The sequence below is a fragment of the Cynocephalus volans genome, chromosome X (assembly GCF_027409185.1).
Source record: "Cynocephalus volans isolate mCynVol1 chromosome X, mCynVol1.pri, whole genome shotgun sequence".
Taxonomy (NCBI): Eukaryota; Metazoa; Chordata; class Mammalia; order Dermoptera; family Cynocephalidae; genus Cynocephalus; species Cynocephalus volans.
Genome location: NC_084478.1, coordinates 40,770,820 through 40,789,863, shown reverse-complemented (window position 1 = coordinate 40,789,863; position 19,044 = coordinate 40,770,820). Strand labels below are relative to the sequence as shown.

The window sequence follows — 19,044 nt, the reverse complement described above, 5'->3', positions numbered from 1 at the left end:
TCACACGTCACTAGGGGCAGGAGGAGCTGTCAGATGTGTAGGCCTAGAACATGCACTGGCCTTGGCAGAAGTGCCACGCATGGCTGCGGCTCTGGCTGAAGCTTTTTCTTTCTCATCTCTCAAAGCCTCTTCATAATGGAATGGGAAGACACTAGGGGTGGTATTAATGAGTTGGGCCAAAAACTCCAGGACTTTCATCTTGCTGGTTTCAGCATGGGCTCTTGGACCCCACAGGAACTGATAGCGTGGAGGATCACTGTTGGGTACCTGCTGATACTCCAGGTACCTTTCCTTCACCAGATCTTGGGTGATGAGCTTCCTGACATCCCCAAAGATGAAATGACTCTTCCCATCAAAGACTCCCATCATATTCAGGAATTCCCACATCTCTTTCTCGGAGGCGCAATTGCCACTGAAGAAGATCACACCCAGCAGAGGCATTAGAAGCCCATTCCTGGGAAAGCCCCGGGAACCGCTCAGGCTCCCATCATCGGTGGGATTTAGCTTGCTGACAAGGGTATAGGAGTGATTTCTGGGGTTGACTTCCTTCAAGTCAAGGCCAAAGACCAGCTCCATGTTCCTAGAGGCTCTCTTGAGGATCTCAGGGAATTGCTCTCTGTACCTTTTGTGGACAACCTTCAGCATCTCTGCCTTCATAATGGGCTCTTTCATTTTATACTTGTGCAGCATGAACTGCATCAGCGTTCCGGCCTTCCTGGTTAGAAGATCATGGCGTGAGCTCTCAGTGGAGGTTGAGGCCTGGGAGGAATTTTTTCTTCCCTCACCTTTACCCTTGGCACCTTTACCAGATCTCTTGCGTGAAACACCCACAGCAGCAGTGGGGGTGTGGGGGGCTCCCTGAGGCTTCTGGGGAATGCCAGCAGCAGGGGAGCCAGGAGGAGTAACCCCCAAAACAAGAGAGGAAGTGGAAGGGGACTCTTCCTCTGCTGCAGCGGCCTGAGCACCCTGAAGACCCTGGGTCTCACTTTGGGCCTGGTGGCGTTTCTCACGGGCTCGGAGCTTACTCTTTCGACCCCGAGGCATGATGACTGTGGTCAGAGACAGCAGGCAGGCGTGTGGGCAGGAAGTCAGGTGAAGTGGGCACCTGGAGGAGAGAGGATGAGATCTTGTGAACACCTTTAGCAAGGAGATATCACCTTGGATTTTAAGAAGCCAATTCCGCAGTTTCCCTTGAGAGTCCTAGGAACACATTGGGCTCTTTTTCTTTGTCAGCCTGTCCTCTGGGAACCCAGAGGAGGAAGTTACAGTGTGCCTTAGGCCATCCCTTATTTGGGGCTGACTGGGTCACAGCAAGACCCGGCAGAGTGGACTCCCTCTGTGTTCAAGGGTCCTCTCGGTTTGCATATGGCATCATCATCATCATGTCTATTCTGTGCTGTTCTGATGGTGACACCTCAAAGATCTTTGGGACCCATGAGAAGGAAATAAGGAGGTGTCTTAGTCCACCACTTCTGTGGGGTCTGGAGGCAGTTCTGAGGGTTTTGTGGGGCCCTCTGTCTTGGGATCATTGGCCATCAATCCGCTCATTCAGAGTCCTCATCTTGTCTACATCTAAAGTCTGAAATCCTCCCTTCTGCTGACTGATGCTGCATCTTCAGACCAAGGCTCTCACCTCCCTTAGACCTAATACAAAGAAATGAGGAGGAGTCTCAGCCTGACGACCCTGGGCCAGGATGCCTAGTGCTGAGAGCAGAAACAGGGCCCAACTCTTTGTTGTTCCCTCTATTTGGGGTGAGGTACCTTCTGTCCTCACCCATGATCCATACTTTTACTCCTGGGACGGCCTGGGGCTCCCCTCTCCAGACCTAAGGACATCTCTCCTCATACTAAGGCCCACACCTCCCTGAAACCCAACGGAAGAAGTGAAGATGGCAATATCTGAACACACTGTCTATTCTCCAGAGGTTGAAAGCTGTGGCTGGCAGGCTGAGGCCCAATGATGTGTGGTCCCACTCATGGTCCTCATTCCAGGTCTCCAGTTGGACTCCTGGAAACACCTAAAATTCCTCCCCCTTGCAAATTCATCAGACTAAGAGCATCACTTCTCTGTTACTCCTGAGGAGGAACTGAGGAACACATCTCCCTGACATCTATGCTTGTAGCCTCTCAGGGCTGACACAGAGAGGGACTCTGGTACCTCTGCTGATATGGGGTGGGAGTTCCCTGAAGTCCTCAAGGTTTTCTCTGTGATGTTCTGGCACAACCTGGAAATCCTCTCTCTACTGACGTGTGGCCCCTTGCATCAGATTAAAATTCTCACCTTCCTCAAGCCCTAAGATGAAAGAAAGCATGCTTCACGTCCAGCACCCCCTGTCCTCTATAAGACCCCACTATTCTGGGGTCTTTGGTCTCTAGTCTTTACTCAGGCAACATCTGAGCCTCCCTCATCCCACCTGACTCTGCCAGCTTCACATCAAGGCCCTCAACTCCCCAAGTCCCCAGGGCTGGATGTGAGGAAGGGATACATTTGGCTACCTCTGCCTGGGGTTTCCCAGGGCTAAGAGGGGGTGGAACTTTGTGGACTACCACTCACTACGTTGGTGTTCATCTCAGTCCTCCCTGTCTTGACCTAATGCCTTTCTGCTCATACTAAGGCAATCAACTCCCTGAGACACCCTGAGAAGAAGTGAAATTTTTCTCATCTGGCCACGACTATCCATGGTCTCCTAATGCAACATTCAGGAAGGGATTCTGCGTTACCCTCACTGTTATGAGATGGGTGGTCCCCTCAGTTCTCAGGATCCTCTCCTTGACTCCTGGCACTAGCTGGGAATCCTCAATCTGCTAACCTTAGGCTGTCTACCTCGGTGAAATTCCTCACCTCCCTGAGATGCTCTAGGAAGAAGTGAGATTCTCCATGTCATCATACCCAGATCTCCCAAGTTTTGCAGTAGGAACAGAGCTCTACGTTCTGTTTCTACGTGGGTCACTTCTTTCTGGGAGGGGTCCCCTCATACTCAGTATCACCACCTTGGCTCCTGTTAGGAACCAGATCTTCTTATTCTGAATGGGGGCTGTCTCACTAAACTAAGGGTATTTATGTCCCTGAGACCACACCCAGAGAAAATGAGGGGACACCTCAGCCTGAGAGCTCTAACCCTGGCTTCTCAGTACTGAATGCAAAGGCAAGACTCTGTGTTCCCCTCTGTTCTGGGATAGGTGGCTGCCCCATTCCTCACACAGGATTTGTACCTTGACCTGTCATGGCCTAGGACTCTCCACCTCTGCTGAACTGGCACAGCCAGCCCTTCGCCTTAAACCGAAGCTCTCATCTTCCTAAGACCTTGCAGGCAGGAGTCCGGGGTATCTAAGTCTGCCAGCTCTGGCCTGGGACTCCCAGGAGCAGCAACAGCTGAAGCTCTCTCCACTGTGTAGCATCCCATTTCCTCACTCAGGGTCTTCATCTTGACTCTGCATACTTTCTGGGACTCCACCCTCTGTTGTCTGGAAGCCACACCACTCAGACAAAGATTCTCATATTCCTTGGACCTAAGTTGACAGAGTGAGCCACATCTTGCCAAGGCTCCTTGGGACCTGTGCTTGCTGACAGCAGGGCTGGGACTCTTAGGATCCCACTGTTCTGGAGTCTGTGGCTCTCTCAGGTCTCACAGAGGACTCCAACCTTAGCGCCTGGTAAGATTTATGACCCCTCCATATACTGACCCGAGTCCACAAGTCTCAGACCAAAGCCCTCATCTCTCTGAATCACTAGGAGGGAAGTTGGGGTGCTCCACATCTGGCTACCTTGCCTGGGGCTCCCAAGTTTGAGAGCAGGGCCCAATTTTGAGAAAACATCTGCTCATGAGCACTGAAAGTCCTAATTTTAATCTTTTTAGGGCCAAGACTCTCCCTCTACGAAGGGGGCTGTCCTCTTTAAACTAAGGCCTTCCTCTCCCTGAGGCCTTCAAGGCTGAAATGACACGGCTCCTCAGTCTTATAGCTCTGGCCCAGGGCCTATCAGGGCCGAGTGCACGGGCGGGACTTAGTGCGGCCCCTTTTGCTGTGGGTGAGCCGTGGTCCCCTCAGTCCACATTTAGGGTCCTCAACTTGACCTCAGACCAATTCTGGGAAGTCACCCTCGGCAGACCGGACTACACGCCTCTCAGATGCCACCTCTCAGAGAAGTGGAAGCAAGGGTGAGCCACATCCAGCTGTGGCTGCCCGGGGCCTCCCAGAGCCAACCGCAGGGACGGGACTTAGTGAGGGCCCGCCTGATTGTAGGTGGGTGGGGGTACCTTCAGTCCACGTTTAGGCTCCTCAGCTTGACTGCAGACCAGTCCTGGGAAGTCACACTCTGCAGACTGGATGCCCGGCCTCTCAGATGCACCGCTTCTCAGACACCGTGCCTCTCAGACTCCACCTCTCAGACGTGCTGCTTCTCAGACACCGTGCCTTTCAGAGAAGCGGAAACAAGGGTGAGCCACATCCAGCTGTGGCTGCCCGGGGCCTCCCAGGCAGAAATCATCATGTCGAATGGATACCTGCACTCCCATGTTCATAGCAGCTCTGTTTACAATAGCCAAGACATGGAACCAACCTAAATGTCCACCGATGGATGACTGGATAAGGAAATTGTGGTATATATACACTGGAATACTACTCTGCCATAAAAAATAATGAAATACTCCCATTTGCAGCAACATGGATGAACCTGGAGAAACTTATGTTGAGTGAAATTAGCAAAGCACAGAGGGATAAATACCACATGTGCTCACTCATAAGTGGGAGCTAAGAGAGAAAGAAGGAAAGAAAGACCACAGTAGTGTGTTGGTCTTACAGATGGAGGAAACTATCCTAGGGCTACAAAGTGGAGTGGGGGGAAGGGGGGGAGGGAGGTTGGGGGATAATTGGGCGGGGGACACAGGGTACAAACGTAATTTCTGGTAATGGGTATGTGGCCAGTAGGAATCTGGCCCTCACATCATGGGCACGAGGGGTGACAATGAGCTTTGTATCTCATGAATATTCATAATAAAAATAAATAAATAATAAATAAATAAATTCGACTAATGAGAGGGCCTTAGATTCTTCCCTCTGCTGTGGTGTGACTATCATCCTCAGACCAAGACCTTCATTTCTCTGTTACCCCTGAGTGGGAACTGATGGGCACCTGTGCCTGACGTATCTGCCTGGGGTCTTCCAGGGCTCACAGTAGGGAGAATTCTGTGTGGCCCTCACTGATATGGGGTGGAAGGTCCCCACAGTCCTCAGGGTTCTCACCATGACATCTGGAACAACTTGGAAATCCTTCTCATGCTGACCTGAGGCTGTTCCCTGTGACCTAGTCTCTTACTTCTATGAGATGCCCTGGGAAAACTAAGTGCGAATCATCATGTCCAGGTCTGACAACAGGGGTGGGCCTCTCTGCGGCCCCCTCCTTTCTGGGAGGGGTGCCCTCATCATTACTCAATGTCACAGCCTTAAAACCTGTTAGGGACTGGGTACCTCTGATGAATTGGGCCTATCCCATTAGACCAAGGCCCTCACCTCCCTGAGACTACCTCTGGAAAAAATAAGGGCATCTCAGCCTGTCAGCTCTACCCTGAGCCTCTTATTGCTGGACAGCAGATGTGGGCCTTGAATGTGGCCCTCAAATCCGTTAGTCTTTAGACGGGAAGTGAGGTTACTCCAAATTTGTCTACTCTGCCCGAGACCTCCTAGAGCCCAGTGCAGGGGCACTGCTCAGTGTGGCTCCCTCTTTTGGGTAGAGGTCCGCTCATTAGCCCTCACAGTTCTCACCTTGACTCCAGTTAAGGCCTCGGTCTCCACCATCTGCAGAATGAGGACTAAGTTCTAAGACCAAGGTACTTCCCTCCCTCCCTGACACTTTCCAGGCAGAACTCTCCCAGACAGCTTTCCAGAGGCCTCCCAGTGCCAACCACAGAGGCAGGACTTATGGGGGCCCCTTTGTTATGGATGAGAAGCGATCCCTTCAATCCACACTCAGGGTCCTCACCTTGGTATCTCATGAGAGCTTGGAATTCCTCCCTCTACTGACCTGAGTCCACCAGCCTGCAAACAAAGCCCTCACCTCCCTGAATTTCTAGATAGGAAAGTCAGTACTCCACACACCAGAGCCTCCCAGAACCGAGTGCAGTGGCTCTGCTTTGCTTTGTTACATCCATTAGGGAGAGATTCCCTCATTTAGCCCTCAGGGCCCTCACCTTGACTCTAGTTAGGACCTAGCTCTCCTCCTTATGCAAAATCAGGGGTACTCCGTTAGACAAAGGCCCAGCACTTGCTGAGACTTTTCAGGCACAACTCTGCCGGACAGCTCTCCCGGGACCTCCCAAGGCCGACCGCAGGCGTGAGACTTAGTGCAGCCCCGTTTGTTGTGGGTGAGCGGTGGTCCCCTCAGTCCACGTTCAGGGTCCTCACCTTGACCTCAGACCAGTCCTGGGAAGTCACCCTCGGCGGACCGGACTACAGGACTCTCAGACATGGCCTCTCAGACGGCCCGCCCCTCCGAAAGGCGGAAGCGAGGATGAGCCACATCCGTCCTCCCAGGGCCTCCCAGGGCCTCCCAGACGCCGCGCCTCCCAAACTCCGCGATTCCCAGACACCCCGCCTCTCAGAAAAGCGGAAGCGAGGATGAGCCACATCCGGCCTCCAGGGGAGGCTTGGGTCTTGAATGTTGTGGTTCGGGGGGCTTTGCTGTTGGGGTTGGTGATAGAGTTGTTTGTGGTTTTGTGGATGGCGTTTTATGATGAGGTGGAGGTTGTTATTAGTTTTAAGAGTATGGGTGATTGGGTGATTTATGTGGGGGAGGGGACGGGTTATTTTCATGAGGATTCTAGAGGTGTGGCTGTGTTGTATAGTTATGGGTGCTGATTGGTGGCGGTGGCTGTGTGGTCTTTGTTTATGGGTGTCATTATTATTATTGACGTTACTTGGGGGTGGTGAAATAATTAGTAGTGTAGTCATTAGGATTGTAATGAGGAAAGAAAGGAAGTAAAGTTTGATTAGACCTTTTTGGTTGGAGGTGGTTGTTGCAGCTAGTACTTGGAAGTGGGCAATGTCTTTTGGGACTGTTTCTTCTAGTCAAGCTAGGTCTAGTGTTTGGGAGGCTGTGCTTTGGCTTGCGCTTAGGCTGAGATAAGGTATTGTACGATGGGTAAGGGTTGGGAAGAATCCTAGGAGAGTAGAGAAGTTGTGTGAGGGTGAGGATAGTTTGGGGGTTAGGTTGAGTGAGTTTAGGCATAGTTCTAGTGCTAGGGTGAAGCCTAGAATGGTGATGAGGAGGGTGGATAGTTTATGGCAAAGTGGTATAGTCATTTGGGGAATATTTATTGGGGGCATGCTGTTGGAGATGATAAAGCTAGCAAAGATGCTGCCGATTACCAGACGTTGGGTTGGGTTGGTGAGGTTGGGGTTGTTTTCGTTGATGCTTATTAGGGTTGGGAAGTGGGGTTGTCCTAGTAGTGTAAGAAAAATGGTTCGGGGGCTGACCCCGTGGCACACTCGGGAGAGTGTGGCACTGGGAGCATGAGAGCGCTCCCACCGCGGGTAGGACTGGCTGGTGCGCTCACTGGCTGAGAGCGGTGCGGGCGACACCAAGACAAGGGTTACGATCCCCTTACCGGTCACACACACACACACAAAAAAAAAAAAAAAAGAAAAGAAAAGAAAAATAGTTCCGGTACTTTAGGCGGCTGTGAGGGTGGTGGCAATGAGTATGATTGTGAGGGCTGAGGCGTTAGTATACAGTGTGTTTATGGTCTCGATGATTAGGTCTTTGGAGTAAAAACCTGTTAGGAATGGCATGCCTGTGAGAGCGAGGTTTCCTATGATTAGAGAGGTTGATGTAAGGGGTATAATTTTACGTAGGCCTCCTAGTTTTCCGATGTCTTCTTCGTTGTTTAGGTTGTGGATAATAGAGCCGGAGCATATGAATAGTATGGCCTTGAAAAATGCGTGCATGCAGATGTGGAGGAAAGCTAGATGTGGTTGGTTGATGACAATCGTTACTGTTATTAGGCCTAGTTGGCTTGAGGTAGAGAATGCGATAATTTTTTTGATATCGTTTTGTGTTAAGGTGCAGATCGCTGTGAATAGTGTGGTGAGAGCCCCTAGGCATAGTGTTAGTGTTTGGATTGTTTTGTTGTTTTCTATTAGGGGTAGAATCGGATCAGTAGGAAGATTTCTGCTACGACTCTTGTGCTGGAATGGAGTAGGGCTGAGACAGGTGTGGGACCTTCCATTGCAGAGGCTAGTCATGGGTGCCGGCCGAACTGGGCGGACTTACCTGTTGCAGCGAGGAGGAGGCCTGTTAATGGGAGGGGGCTCGGGTTTGTGTTGAGGATGAATAGTTGTTGGAGGTCTCATGTGTTTGAATATACGAAAAATCACGCTGTAGCTAGGATGAAGCCGATGTCACTGAGACGGTTGTAGAGGATTGCTTGCAGGGCTGCTGTGTTTGCGTCTGTTCAGCCATGTCATCATCTGATTACACGAAAGGATATGATGCCTACTCCTTCTCATCCAATGAAGAGGTGGAATAGGTTGTTGGTGGAGACCAGGATTAGTGTTGCGATAAGGAAGATGAGTAGGTATTTGAAGAACTTATTGATGTTGGGGTCCGATTGCATGTATCATAGAGAGAATTCTATAATGGATCATGTAACGAAGAGGGCTAGTGGGATGAAAATTATAGAGAAGTAGTCCAGTTTGAAGCTAAGGGATAATTTTAGTGTTTGGATGGTGATTCAGTGTCAGTTGGAGGTGATTGTATCCTGTCCAGAGTAAATAAATGTGAGGGCAGGTGTGAGGCTGGTCAAGAAAGCAAGTTGGGTTGAGGTTTTCACGTGGTAGGGGTAGTGCTTGTGCATGTTGGTAAGGGTGGGGATGATGAGAATGACAAGTGAGATTATTGTTAGGGATAGGGGTAGGTTTATTACTTTTACTTGGAGTTGCACCAGATTTTTGGTTCCTAAGGCCAATGGATTGCTTCTATCCTTTAAACGTAAGAAAGCCATAGTTTTAGGTATGGTCATAAGAATTAGCAGTTCTTGGGATCTTTCTTGGTGAATAAGGGGTTTTGAGTCTCTGTTGTCAGGTTCACAGCCTAATGTTTTGTCTGAACTATATTTACAGTAAAGGGGCCCTAGAGCTGTTTTGGGGTTGAGGGACAGTAGTAGAAGCGGGATGATGTGTATGAGTATCAGGGAATTCTCTCGTGTGAGGGATGGTTTGATGCTGTTGATGTGATGTGTGAGAGCACCTCGTTGTGTTGTGATTAGTATAAATAGGGTGTATAGGGCTGTGATTAGTATGTTGAGTCCTATGAGGATAACTGTAATATTTGATCATGAGAATGATGTTATTATTATGAGTAACTCTCCGATTAGGTTGATGGTTGGTGGGAGGGCTAGATTTGTTAGGGAGGCTAGTAATCATCATGTTGCCATTAGGGGGAGGAGTGTTTGCAGTCCGCGGGCCAGGATTATAGTTCGACTGTGGGTGCGTTCGTAGTTGGAGTTTACAAGACAGAAGAGCAGGGATGATGTAAGTCCATGGGCAATTATTAGGGCTGTAGCTCCTGTGAATCCTCAGGGTGTTTGGATTAGGATGGCTATGCTTACTAGGGCCATGTGGCTGACGGATGAATATGCCATGAGGGATTTCAGGTCTGTCTGACATAGGCAGATAGAGCTTGTCATGACCATTCCTCATAGAGAGAGAACGAGGAAGGGTTTAGGTTATGGAGTTTGCTGGGGGGTTTAGAATGATGGTGATTCGTATCATTACCTATCCTCCTAGTTTTAGGAGGATGGCTGCGAGGACTATGGATCTGGCGATAGGGGCTTCTACGTGTGCTTTTGGTAGTCAGAGGTGAAGTCTGTAGAGTGGTATTTTTACTATAAATGCTGTTACGCATGCTGTTCATAGGAGGGTGCCGGATCATGAGGGTGGGGGTGTTTGGGTTCAGTGTTGAAGCAGCAGTAGGTTTAATGAGCCGGTGGAGTTGTGGATGTAGGTCAGTGCCATTAGTAGAGGTACGGAGCCGAAAAGGGTATAGAATAGGAAATAGAGTCCTGCATGTAGTTGTTCTCGTTGGCTGCCCCATCGGGTGATGATGATTAGGGGTGGGATTAGTGTTGCTTCAAATAGGATGTAGAATATGATCAGTTCTGTGGCGGTAAATGTTATGATTAAAAAATTTGTAATGAGGTTAATGTGAGGATATATAGTTTTTTCGAATGAGTGTTTCTTTAGAGAGGTGGTGTTGGCTCGCTATAATTATTAGGGGGAGGAGTCAGGTTGTTAATACCAGAAGTGGGGTTGAGTCGGGGTCTGAGAAGAAGTTTAATGATGTGGTTGTGCTATTTTCATCGTTGTGGTTTAAGAAAAGAAGAGTGATGAGGCTAACTAGTAGGCTGTGGGTTGTTGAGTTGATTCAGATAATATTATTGTTGGAGTACCACGTGGTGGGGATGAGTATGATTGTGGGGATAATAAGTTTTAGCATTGTAGGAGGTTAAGGTTTTGCACGAGGTCTAGGCCCTAAGTGTCAGAGATCATTACTAGAAGTGCTAGGCTTATGGCGGTTTCGCAGCCTGCAAAGATTAGGAGGATGATGGGGAGGATGTAGGATAGGGTGAAGTGTAGGTTTAGGGACAGGACGGTGGCTAGGACGAATAGGGATAATATTAGGCCCTCCAAGCATAATAGGGAGGATGCAAAGTGGGATCGGCATATTAGCAGTCCTACGAGGAATGTAGTGTATGCTAAGATGATGTTAATATAAATTGGAGGCATTTAGTAGTTACGAAATGTCGCAATTTAATGGGTCGAAACCAGTTGTTTTAATTAATCTAACTACCATATTCAGCTCCTTCTAGGCCTTTTTGGGATCATTCACAGGCTAGGCTTAGTGCTAGTGTGAGGATTAGGATAAGTGCCACGGTGAGTATTAGTTTGAGGTTGTTCGTTTGGGTGGCTCACGGGAGGGGTAGTAGTAAGGTAATCTCTAGGTCGAATAGTAGGAATGTGATGGCTACCAAGAAGAATTTTCTGGAGAATGGTAGGCGAGCGGATCCTACTGGGTCCAACCTGCCTTTGTATGGACTTAACTTTTGTGCATAGGTATATGTTTGGGGGAGTCAGAAGCCAAAGCTGATAAGGAGGAGTGCTAGTGTTGTGTTGGTTAAGAGAGTTAATGCTAGGTTGATTATTCTTTTCTGGGTTGTGACCAGATCTTATTGATTGGAAGTCAGCTGTACTAGCTGATACCGAAAGAATAGGATCCTCATCAGTAAATGGAGATGTATAGGAACAGTCAGACTACGTCTACGAAGTGTCAATATCAGGCTGCGGCTTCAAAGCCAAAATGGTGTTTGGATGTGAAGTGGAATTTTAGTTGGCGTAGAAGACAGACGGTGAGGAAGGCGGATCCAATCATTACGTGGAGGCCGTGGAAACCTGTTGCTACGAAGAATGTTGATCCGTTTACGTTGTCGGAAATGGTAAAGGGGGTTACGAGGTTTTCTGAGATTTGGAGGAGTGTGAAGTAAGTGCCCAGGGAGATTGTGATGAAGAGGGCTTGGAGTATATGTTTGCGGTTTCCTTCTATGAGGCTGTGGTGGGCCCAGGTGATGGACACTCCGGAGGCTAGCAGTACTGGTGTGTTGAGTAGTGGAACCTCTATGGGGTTGAGAGGGTTGATGCCTGCTGGTGGTCAGAAAGCCCCTCAGCTAGGGGTTGGGGCTAGGCTTGAGTGGTAAACGGCTGAGGAGAACCCGGTGAAGAAGAAAACTTCGGATGTAATAAAAAGGATTATTCCATATCGTAGTCCTGTTTGGATGATAGTTGTATGGTGGCCTGGGAAGGTGCTTTCTCGTACTACATCTCATCATCATTGGTATATGGTTAGTAGGTTAGTCAGTAGTCCTAGGATTAAGAGGGTGTTGGAATTAAAGTGGAATCATATTGTTAGGCTGGATGTTATGAGAAATGCGGATAGGGCTCCTGTGAGTGGTCAGGGGCTGGGGTTTACTATGTGATAGGCGTGGGTTTGGTGGGTCATTAGGCATAGCTGTGTTGGTAGAGGCTTACTAAGAGGGTAAATACATAAGCTTGGACTAGGGCTACGGTAAGTTTGAGGATGGTGAGTAGGGTGAGGAGGGTGAAAGTAGCTGAGGCTGTCAGGGGGCTCAGAGTTGTTAGTACTAGTGTAGTGTTTCTGATAAGGTGCATAAGCAGGTGGCCAGCTGTGATGTCGGCTGTTAACCGTACGGCTAGGGCTATGGGTTGGATGAAGAGGCTGATGGTTTCGATGGCTACGAGTATTGGGATAAGGGGGTGGGTGTGCCTTGGGGTAGAAGGTGAGCTAGAGATTCTTTTGTTTTGTGGCAAAAACCTAGGATCACCGTTCCGGCTCACAGGGGGATTGTTATGCCTAAGTTTAGGGACAGTTGGGAGGTGAGTGAGAATGAGTGGGGCAGCAGGCCTAGTAGGTTTGTTGAGCCAACCAATAGGATTAGTGAGGTTAGTATTAAGGATCATGATTGTCCTTTGGTGTTGTGGGTTGCCATCAATCGTTTCAGAATAAGTTGGATCAGTCATATTTGTAGAGAGGTTAGGCGATTGTTGATGAGGCAGGAGGGAAGAGGACACATTGCGTTGGGTAGGAGAATGATGAGGGCTACGATAGGTATTCCCATTAGCACGGGGGTGGTAAAAGAGGTGAATAGATTTTCGTTCATTTTTTTCCTCATAGATTTGTGTGTTTTGGTATTTTAGTAATTTTTTCTGCGGGGTTAGAGGGGTAGGTGAATTTTGAGGGTTTTAGTTGAAGTATAATGAAGAGCATTAGGATTATAAATATAATGGAGGTGAATCATGTTGAGGTATCTAGTTGTGGCATCTCATTGTGGGAAGGCCAGTGCTTCCATTCTTTACCTTAAAAGGTTAATGCTATTTAGCTTCACGATGTGCGTGTTGTGTTAAGGTTGATCAGTCTTCAAAGTGTTTGAGTGGGATGAGTTCGAGTAGGATGGGCATGAAGCTGTGGTTTGAGCCGCAGATCTCTGAGCATTGTCCGTAGAATAGGCCTGGTCGCGTTGCTGTTAGGGTTGTTTGGTTTAGACGTCCTGGGATCGCGTCCATTTTTACGCCTAGCGAGGGTGCGGTTCGTGAGTGTAGCACGTCTTTGGATGAGATTAGCATGTGGACTGGGGTTTCTATCGGGAGTACTGTTCGGTTGTCAACTTCTAGGAGTCGGAGCTCCCCTGGTTTTAGGTCGGGGGTGGGAGTTATGTATGAGTCGAAGTTTAGGTCTGTGTAATCTGTATATTCGTAACTTCAGTACCATTGGTGGCCCATGGCTTTGACAGTTAAGAGGGGGTTATTGATTTCATCTGTTATATAGAGGATTCGTAGTGATGGAAGGGCGATGGAAGTTAGGATAACAGCGGGTAAAATAGTCCATATGGTTTCTACCATTTGGGGTGTTATAGTGCTTGTGTGCGTGAGTTTTGTGGTTAATATTAGGGAAATGATAGAAAGGACTAAGGAACTGATTAGGAACACGATTATGAGGGTGTGTTCATGGAATTATAATAGTTCCTCCATGATGGGGGAGGAGGCGTCTTGAAGTCCTAGTTGTAATGGGTGTGCCACAGAGATATAAAGGATTCGGGCCTATAAGTTGACTCTGACGAAGTCACGTAATGTTTTTACTAATATCTCGCTTGTGGGGAAGGTCCTAGGGGCTATGGGGTTGGCTTGAAACCATTCTTTGGGGGTTCGATTCCTTCCTTTCTTGTTGGGTCTTTACGTATACCGGTTCCTCAAATGTGTGGGAAGCAGGGGGGCAGCCGTGTAGTCATTCTAGATTTGTTTTGAGAAGTTCTACCACTGAAACTTCTCGTTTTGAAGTGAAGACTTCTCATGTTATGAAAATTATTAATATAACTGCTGTTAAGGAGATAAATGATCCTATGGATGAGACTGTATTTCACATGGTGTATGCATCTGGGTAGTTGGAGCATCGCCGTGGTATTCGTGATAGGCCTAGGAATTGTTGTGGAAAGAATGTCAGGTTTACACCCACGAATATGACCGTGAAGTGAATTTTAGCTCAAGTGGCATTGAGGGTGTAGCCTGAAAGTAGAGGAAATCAGTGGATGAAGCCTCCTATGATAGCGAATACCGCTCCTATGGAGAATACATAGTGGAAATGCGCTACTAGGTAGTATGTGTCGTGAAGTACAATGTCTAGTGATGAGTTGGCTAGCACAATTCCTGTCAGGCCCCCTATTGTAAATAGGAAGATGAAGCCCAGTGCTCATAATATAGCGGGAGATCATTTGATATCTCCTCCATGCAGTGTGGCTAGTCAGCTGAATACTTTTATGCCTGTGGGAATCGTGATGATTATTGTGGCTGCTGTGAAGTATGCTCGAGTGTCTACATCTATTCCTACTGTAAATATGTGGTGGGCTCAGATGATAAAGCCCAAAAAGCCAATGGATATTATAGCCCAGACCATTCCTATATATATCCGAATGGTTCTTTTTTACCTGAGTAATAGATCACGATGTGTGAGACTATTCGGAAGCCGGGGAGAATGAGGATATAGACTTCGGGGGGTGTAAGGTATCTGTATGCTTTAATTTGTGGTAATGTGAGTTGTTAGATCATTTTGTGATGAAACTTGAGCAATATTTATAAAAATTTACAATGGTCAAACCTTCTTTAACCCAATTTCTGCTTTACTATGTCTTTCCTGTAAGAAACCTTGAATATTTACACAGAAATTCATGTTCAAAGGCATCAATTTCAGTTCTATTAATCATAAGTAATGGGGAACAACTTACTTGAACATTAGGAGGAGAATGGTTATTTATGGCACAAACACCCTTTAGAATTCTATGAAATAGTTTAAAACGTGAGGTGGATCTATATGTGCTGTCACAGAAGGATCCTGCATTCATTTCATTAAGTGACAAGAGCAACATGGCAGAACATAACAAGTAGCAGAACAATATGTACAATGTTACCCATGTATGTTAAAAACTTAATATATTTTATAGCACATCTACGTATGAAAATGCCTGGAATCAGCTTTAAAATGACACATACCAGATTGTTAATTGTGGTTACTTTTGAAAAGGGGGCTGAATTTTGGAGGAATGTCGTAAGGGGAGAAATTGTGATTTATCTCTATTAAATTTTTTTACAACAAGAATAGATACACAACTATTAACTCAATCGTTAAAATATTTAAATAGGCCTAACAATAGAAATAGTAAATGTGTATTACTCAGATAAAGTAAGTGCTAACTGACGCCATAGAAAAAAACCTAACTTTTGAATAGCTTAACACAACAAAAATTTGTTTCTTGTGCACACAAAATCTGATGTGGGTTGGCAGAGGCTCTCTGTTAATAGGTGACCCAAGGATGCAGGCTGCTTCCATCACGTGGCTCCACACCTCACCATGGGCTCCCCATGTTTGCTGTTGAATGTAAGAGAAAGCATGGAGGTGTCAGACTAGCTCTCATGAGCCTTGACCTGGAGGTGACAAACATGCATCTGCTATGTTTCAGTGATAAGAGTTAGTCACATAACCCTTACTAACTATACGTGGAGTGGGTTCCCAGGGCTAGTGGCATCAGGACCCCAGGCACAGGAAGCCCATAGTCCCAAATTGGGTTTGATGCTCAGTTTCACCTGGCTTCTTTAGGCCTGCTTTTAGTGCTTTGGCCACAGAGTACTTCCTATCACTTGAGAGACATTGTGGAACAGTGAGAAGAGAAATGAATGAATAGACACAAGATCTGCCTCAGGCCGGGAGGAGAGGAAAAGGGTGAGCTCTAGAGGAATTCAGACCAAGGTCTAGTCCCAGCTGTATCACTGACCAGCCACGTGAACTTCAGAATATTGCAAGTTCTCCATCGGCCAATGAGTTTGAAAAGCCCCATCTCACAGCATTGTTAGAAAATATGTAATCTGTGTAAAGCACCTGGCAAAATGACTGGCAAATATTGGGTCTTTAATGAATGGCAGTTTTTACTATGATTATATTAATACCAGAAGAGACTATTCTCTTCTCTGGGAATTCTATTTTATCCAGATGTCAGAAAATATTCAGTGCTTTAAAACAAACAAACAAAACCCCCAAATAAACTACAGTGCTGCTAAACAAATAATAGAAGTAAATTTTCCCCGTTAGAGAATGCTATTCCTCTAATGGACTTCACGAGGATTCAACTCAAAGTTTTCAGAATTTATGTTAAGGACCAGCAATGCCCCTCCCTCCTAGATGCCCTCCGCAACAAAAATGCTATTTATTTTACCACTAATAAAATTTAGCCCTATCTTGGAGTTTTGCCAAATTATATGCAAAATAACCCAATTAATGAAATAGGCTCTGACTCCCCCAGCTCAGGGCAAAGGGTGCCAGCTTAATAGCTTTTTAGCATCTCACCTCAAGGGGGTATCATCCTTATTTCTCAGAAACTCCCTGGAGACCATATGCACAGCACACCTGGTTTGTGCATTGTGTTCAACTGCACTGGGACAAGAGCGTCGTGCATCTTTCCTTTCTACCTTAGGGAGAGATTCCACCTGCTTTACCCACAATCACGAAGTAATTGTTAAGGGCTGTTTCCTATTCTGGGCTTAGTCTCTCAACTATGGGGCTCACCGTCTGAGGGTTTGGCCCGTACTCATGATTATCACAGTCTCGTCTACCCCACCTTGGAGCTAACTTAAGGTTACCTCCCAACGAGGGACTTGCAATGTCCCAAACCACAAAGTGCCTTGCTCGACTGAGGGAATTCACACTTGACTGCTCTCATCTGGACCTCCTTCCCGTCCCCCACCATCCTCTCTTTTACTTGTCCTGTACATGTTAGAGTGTACCAAGTCATCTTCCTTATACACTACCAGCTCTTAGACTCTAAAAATCCATGGGCAGCGGAAGGGTCTTCTTTATCTTAGCATCATCACTACCAGCACAGAGCCCTGCAGAGAGCAGATGCTCAGTTAATGGTGGAAATAAACAAGCCACCGATCAAAGAATGTAATTTATTACTATTTACTTTTATCTGCATTCTTGAAATAGATTATAGACAACCAGGTACATATCGTTGAGTTTTACAAAAAGATAGACAAAAGTGAATAATGCAAACAAAAATTGACTATATTTTGCTTTGTTTCCCTCTATTTTAAGACTCCAATTCTGTTTAGTGGGGTTCTTTTACAGATTTCCAATAAAATCTCCATTCCAAAGCCATAAATTTTCTTTTTCTTAAACCCCAAGAAGATTCAAAGATTTTCAAAATGTATTACAGAATATCTAAACTCTTCAAAACCTGATAACAGCAATAAATGTGTGATCTGCATCATTCATAAACACAGACTCTGAATCTAAAAAAAACATTCTACTCAAATAACAGTATTTGAAAGATACTAATGTAAAACAAGAACAAGAAGATATATATTATGATCTCTCTGGCCCCATCTCGGCCTCTCACTACTTAAGAGATTGGAAGCCCTCTTCAATAACAGAATCTGCCTCACACGTCACTAGGGGCAGGAGGAGCTGTCAGATGTGTAGGCCTAGAACATGCACTGGCCTTGGCAGAAGTGCCACGCATGGCTGCGGCTCTGGCTGAAGCTTTTTCTTTCTCATCTCTCAAAGCCTCTTCATAATGGAATGGGAAGACACTAGGGGTGGTATTAATGAGTTGGGCCAAAAACTCCAGGACTTTCATCTTGCTGGTTTCAGCATGGGCTCTTGGACCCCACAGGAACTGATAGCGTGGAGGATCACTGTTGGGTACCTGCTGATACTCCAGGTACCTTTCCTTCACCAGATCTTGGGTGATGAGCTTCCTGACATCCCCAAAGATGAAATGACTCTTCCCATCAAAGACTCCCATCATATTCAGGAATTCCCACATCTCTTTCTCGGAGGCGCAATTGCCACTGAAGAAGATCACACCCAGCAGAGGCATTAGAAGCCCATTCCTGGGAAAGCCCCGGGAACCGCTCAGGCTCCCATCATCGGTGGGATTTAGCTTGCTGACAAGGGTATAGGAGTGATTTCTGGGGTTGACTTCCTTCAAGTCAAGGCCAAAGACCAGCTCCATGTTCCTAGAGGCTCTCTTGAGGATCTCAGGGAATTGCTCTCTGTACCTTTTGTGGACAACCTTCAGCATCTCTGCCTTCATAATGGGCTCTTTCATTTTATACTTGTGCAGCATGAACTGCATCAGCGTTCCGGCCTTCCTGGTTAGAAGATCATGGCGTGAGCTCTCAGTGGAGGTTGAGGCCTGGGAGGAATTTTTTCTTCCCTCACCTTTACCCTTGGCACCTTTACCAGATCTCTTGCGTGAAACACCCACAGCAGCAGTGGGGGTGTGGGGGGCTCCCTGAGGCTTCTGGGGAATGCCAGCAGCAGGGGAGCCAGGAGGAGTAACCCCCAAAACAAGAGAGGAAGTGGAAGGGGACTCTTCCTCTGCTGCAGCGGCCTGAGCACCCTGAAGACCCTGGGTCTCACTTTGGGCCTGGTGGCGTTTCTCACGGGCTCGGAGCTTACTCTTTCGACCCCGAGGCATGATGACTGTGGTCAGAGACAGCAGGCAGGCGTGTGGGCAGGAAGTCAGGTGAAGTGGGCACCTGGAGGAGAGAGGATGAGATCTTGTGAACACCTTTAGCAAGGAGATATCACCTTGGATTTTAAGAAGCCAATTCCGCAGTTTCCCTTGAGAGTACTAGGAACACATTGGGCTCTTTTTCTTTGTCAGCCTGTCCTCTGGGAACCCAGAGGAGGAAGTTACAGTGTGCCTTAGGCCATCCCTTATTTGGGGCTGACTGGGTCACAGCAAGACCCGGCAGAGTGGACTCCCTCTGTGTTCAAGGGTCCTCTCGGTTTGCATATGGCATCATCATCATCATGTCTATTCTGTGCTGTTCTGATGGTGACACCTCAAAGATCTTTGGGACCCATGAGAAGGAAATAAGGAGGTGTCTTAGTCCACCACTTCTGTGGGGTCTGGAGGCAGTTCTGAG

At 47.3% G+C, this 19,044-nt stretch overlaps 2 protein-coding genes across 2 annotated transcripts; both read right to left on the bottom strand.

Annotated features, from left to right (window-relative positions):
- Positions 1-1,044, bottom strand: LOC134367911 (melanoma-associated antigen B1-like). Its single transcript, XM_063084569.1, has one exon. It carries the CDS (start codon positions 1,042-1,044, stop codon positions 1-3), a length of 1,044 nt encoding a protein of 347 aa, XP_062940639.1.
- Positions 1,045-17,546: 16,502 nt separating this feature from the next.
- On the bottom strand, positions 17,547-18,590 carry LOC134367910 (melanoma-associated antigen B1-like). The gene has a single exon (XM_063084568.1). The coding sequence runs from the start codon at positions 18,588-18,590 to the stop codon at positions 17,547-17,549; it is 1,044 nt and encodes a 347-aa protein (XP_062940638.1).
- Between the last annotated feature and the right edge of the window lie 454 nt (positions 18,591-19,044).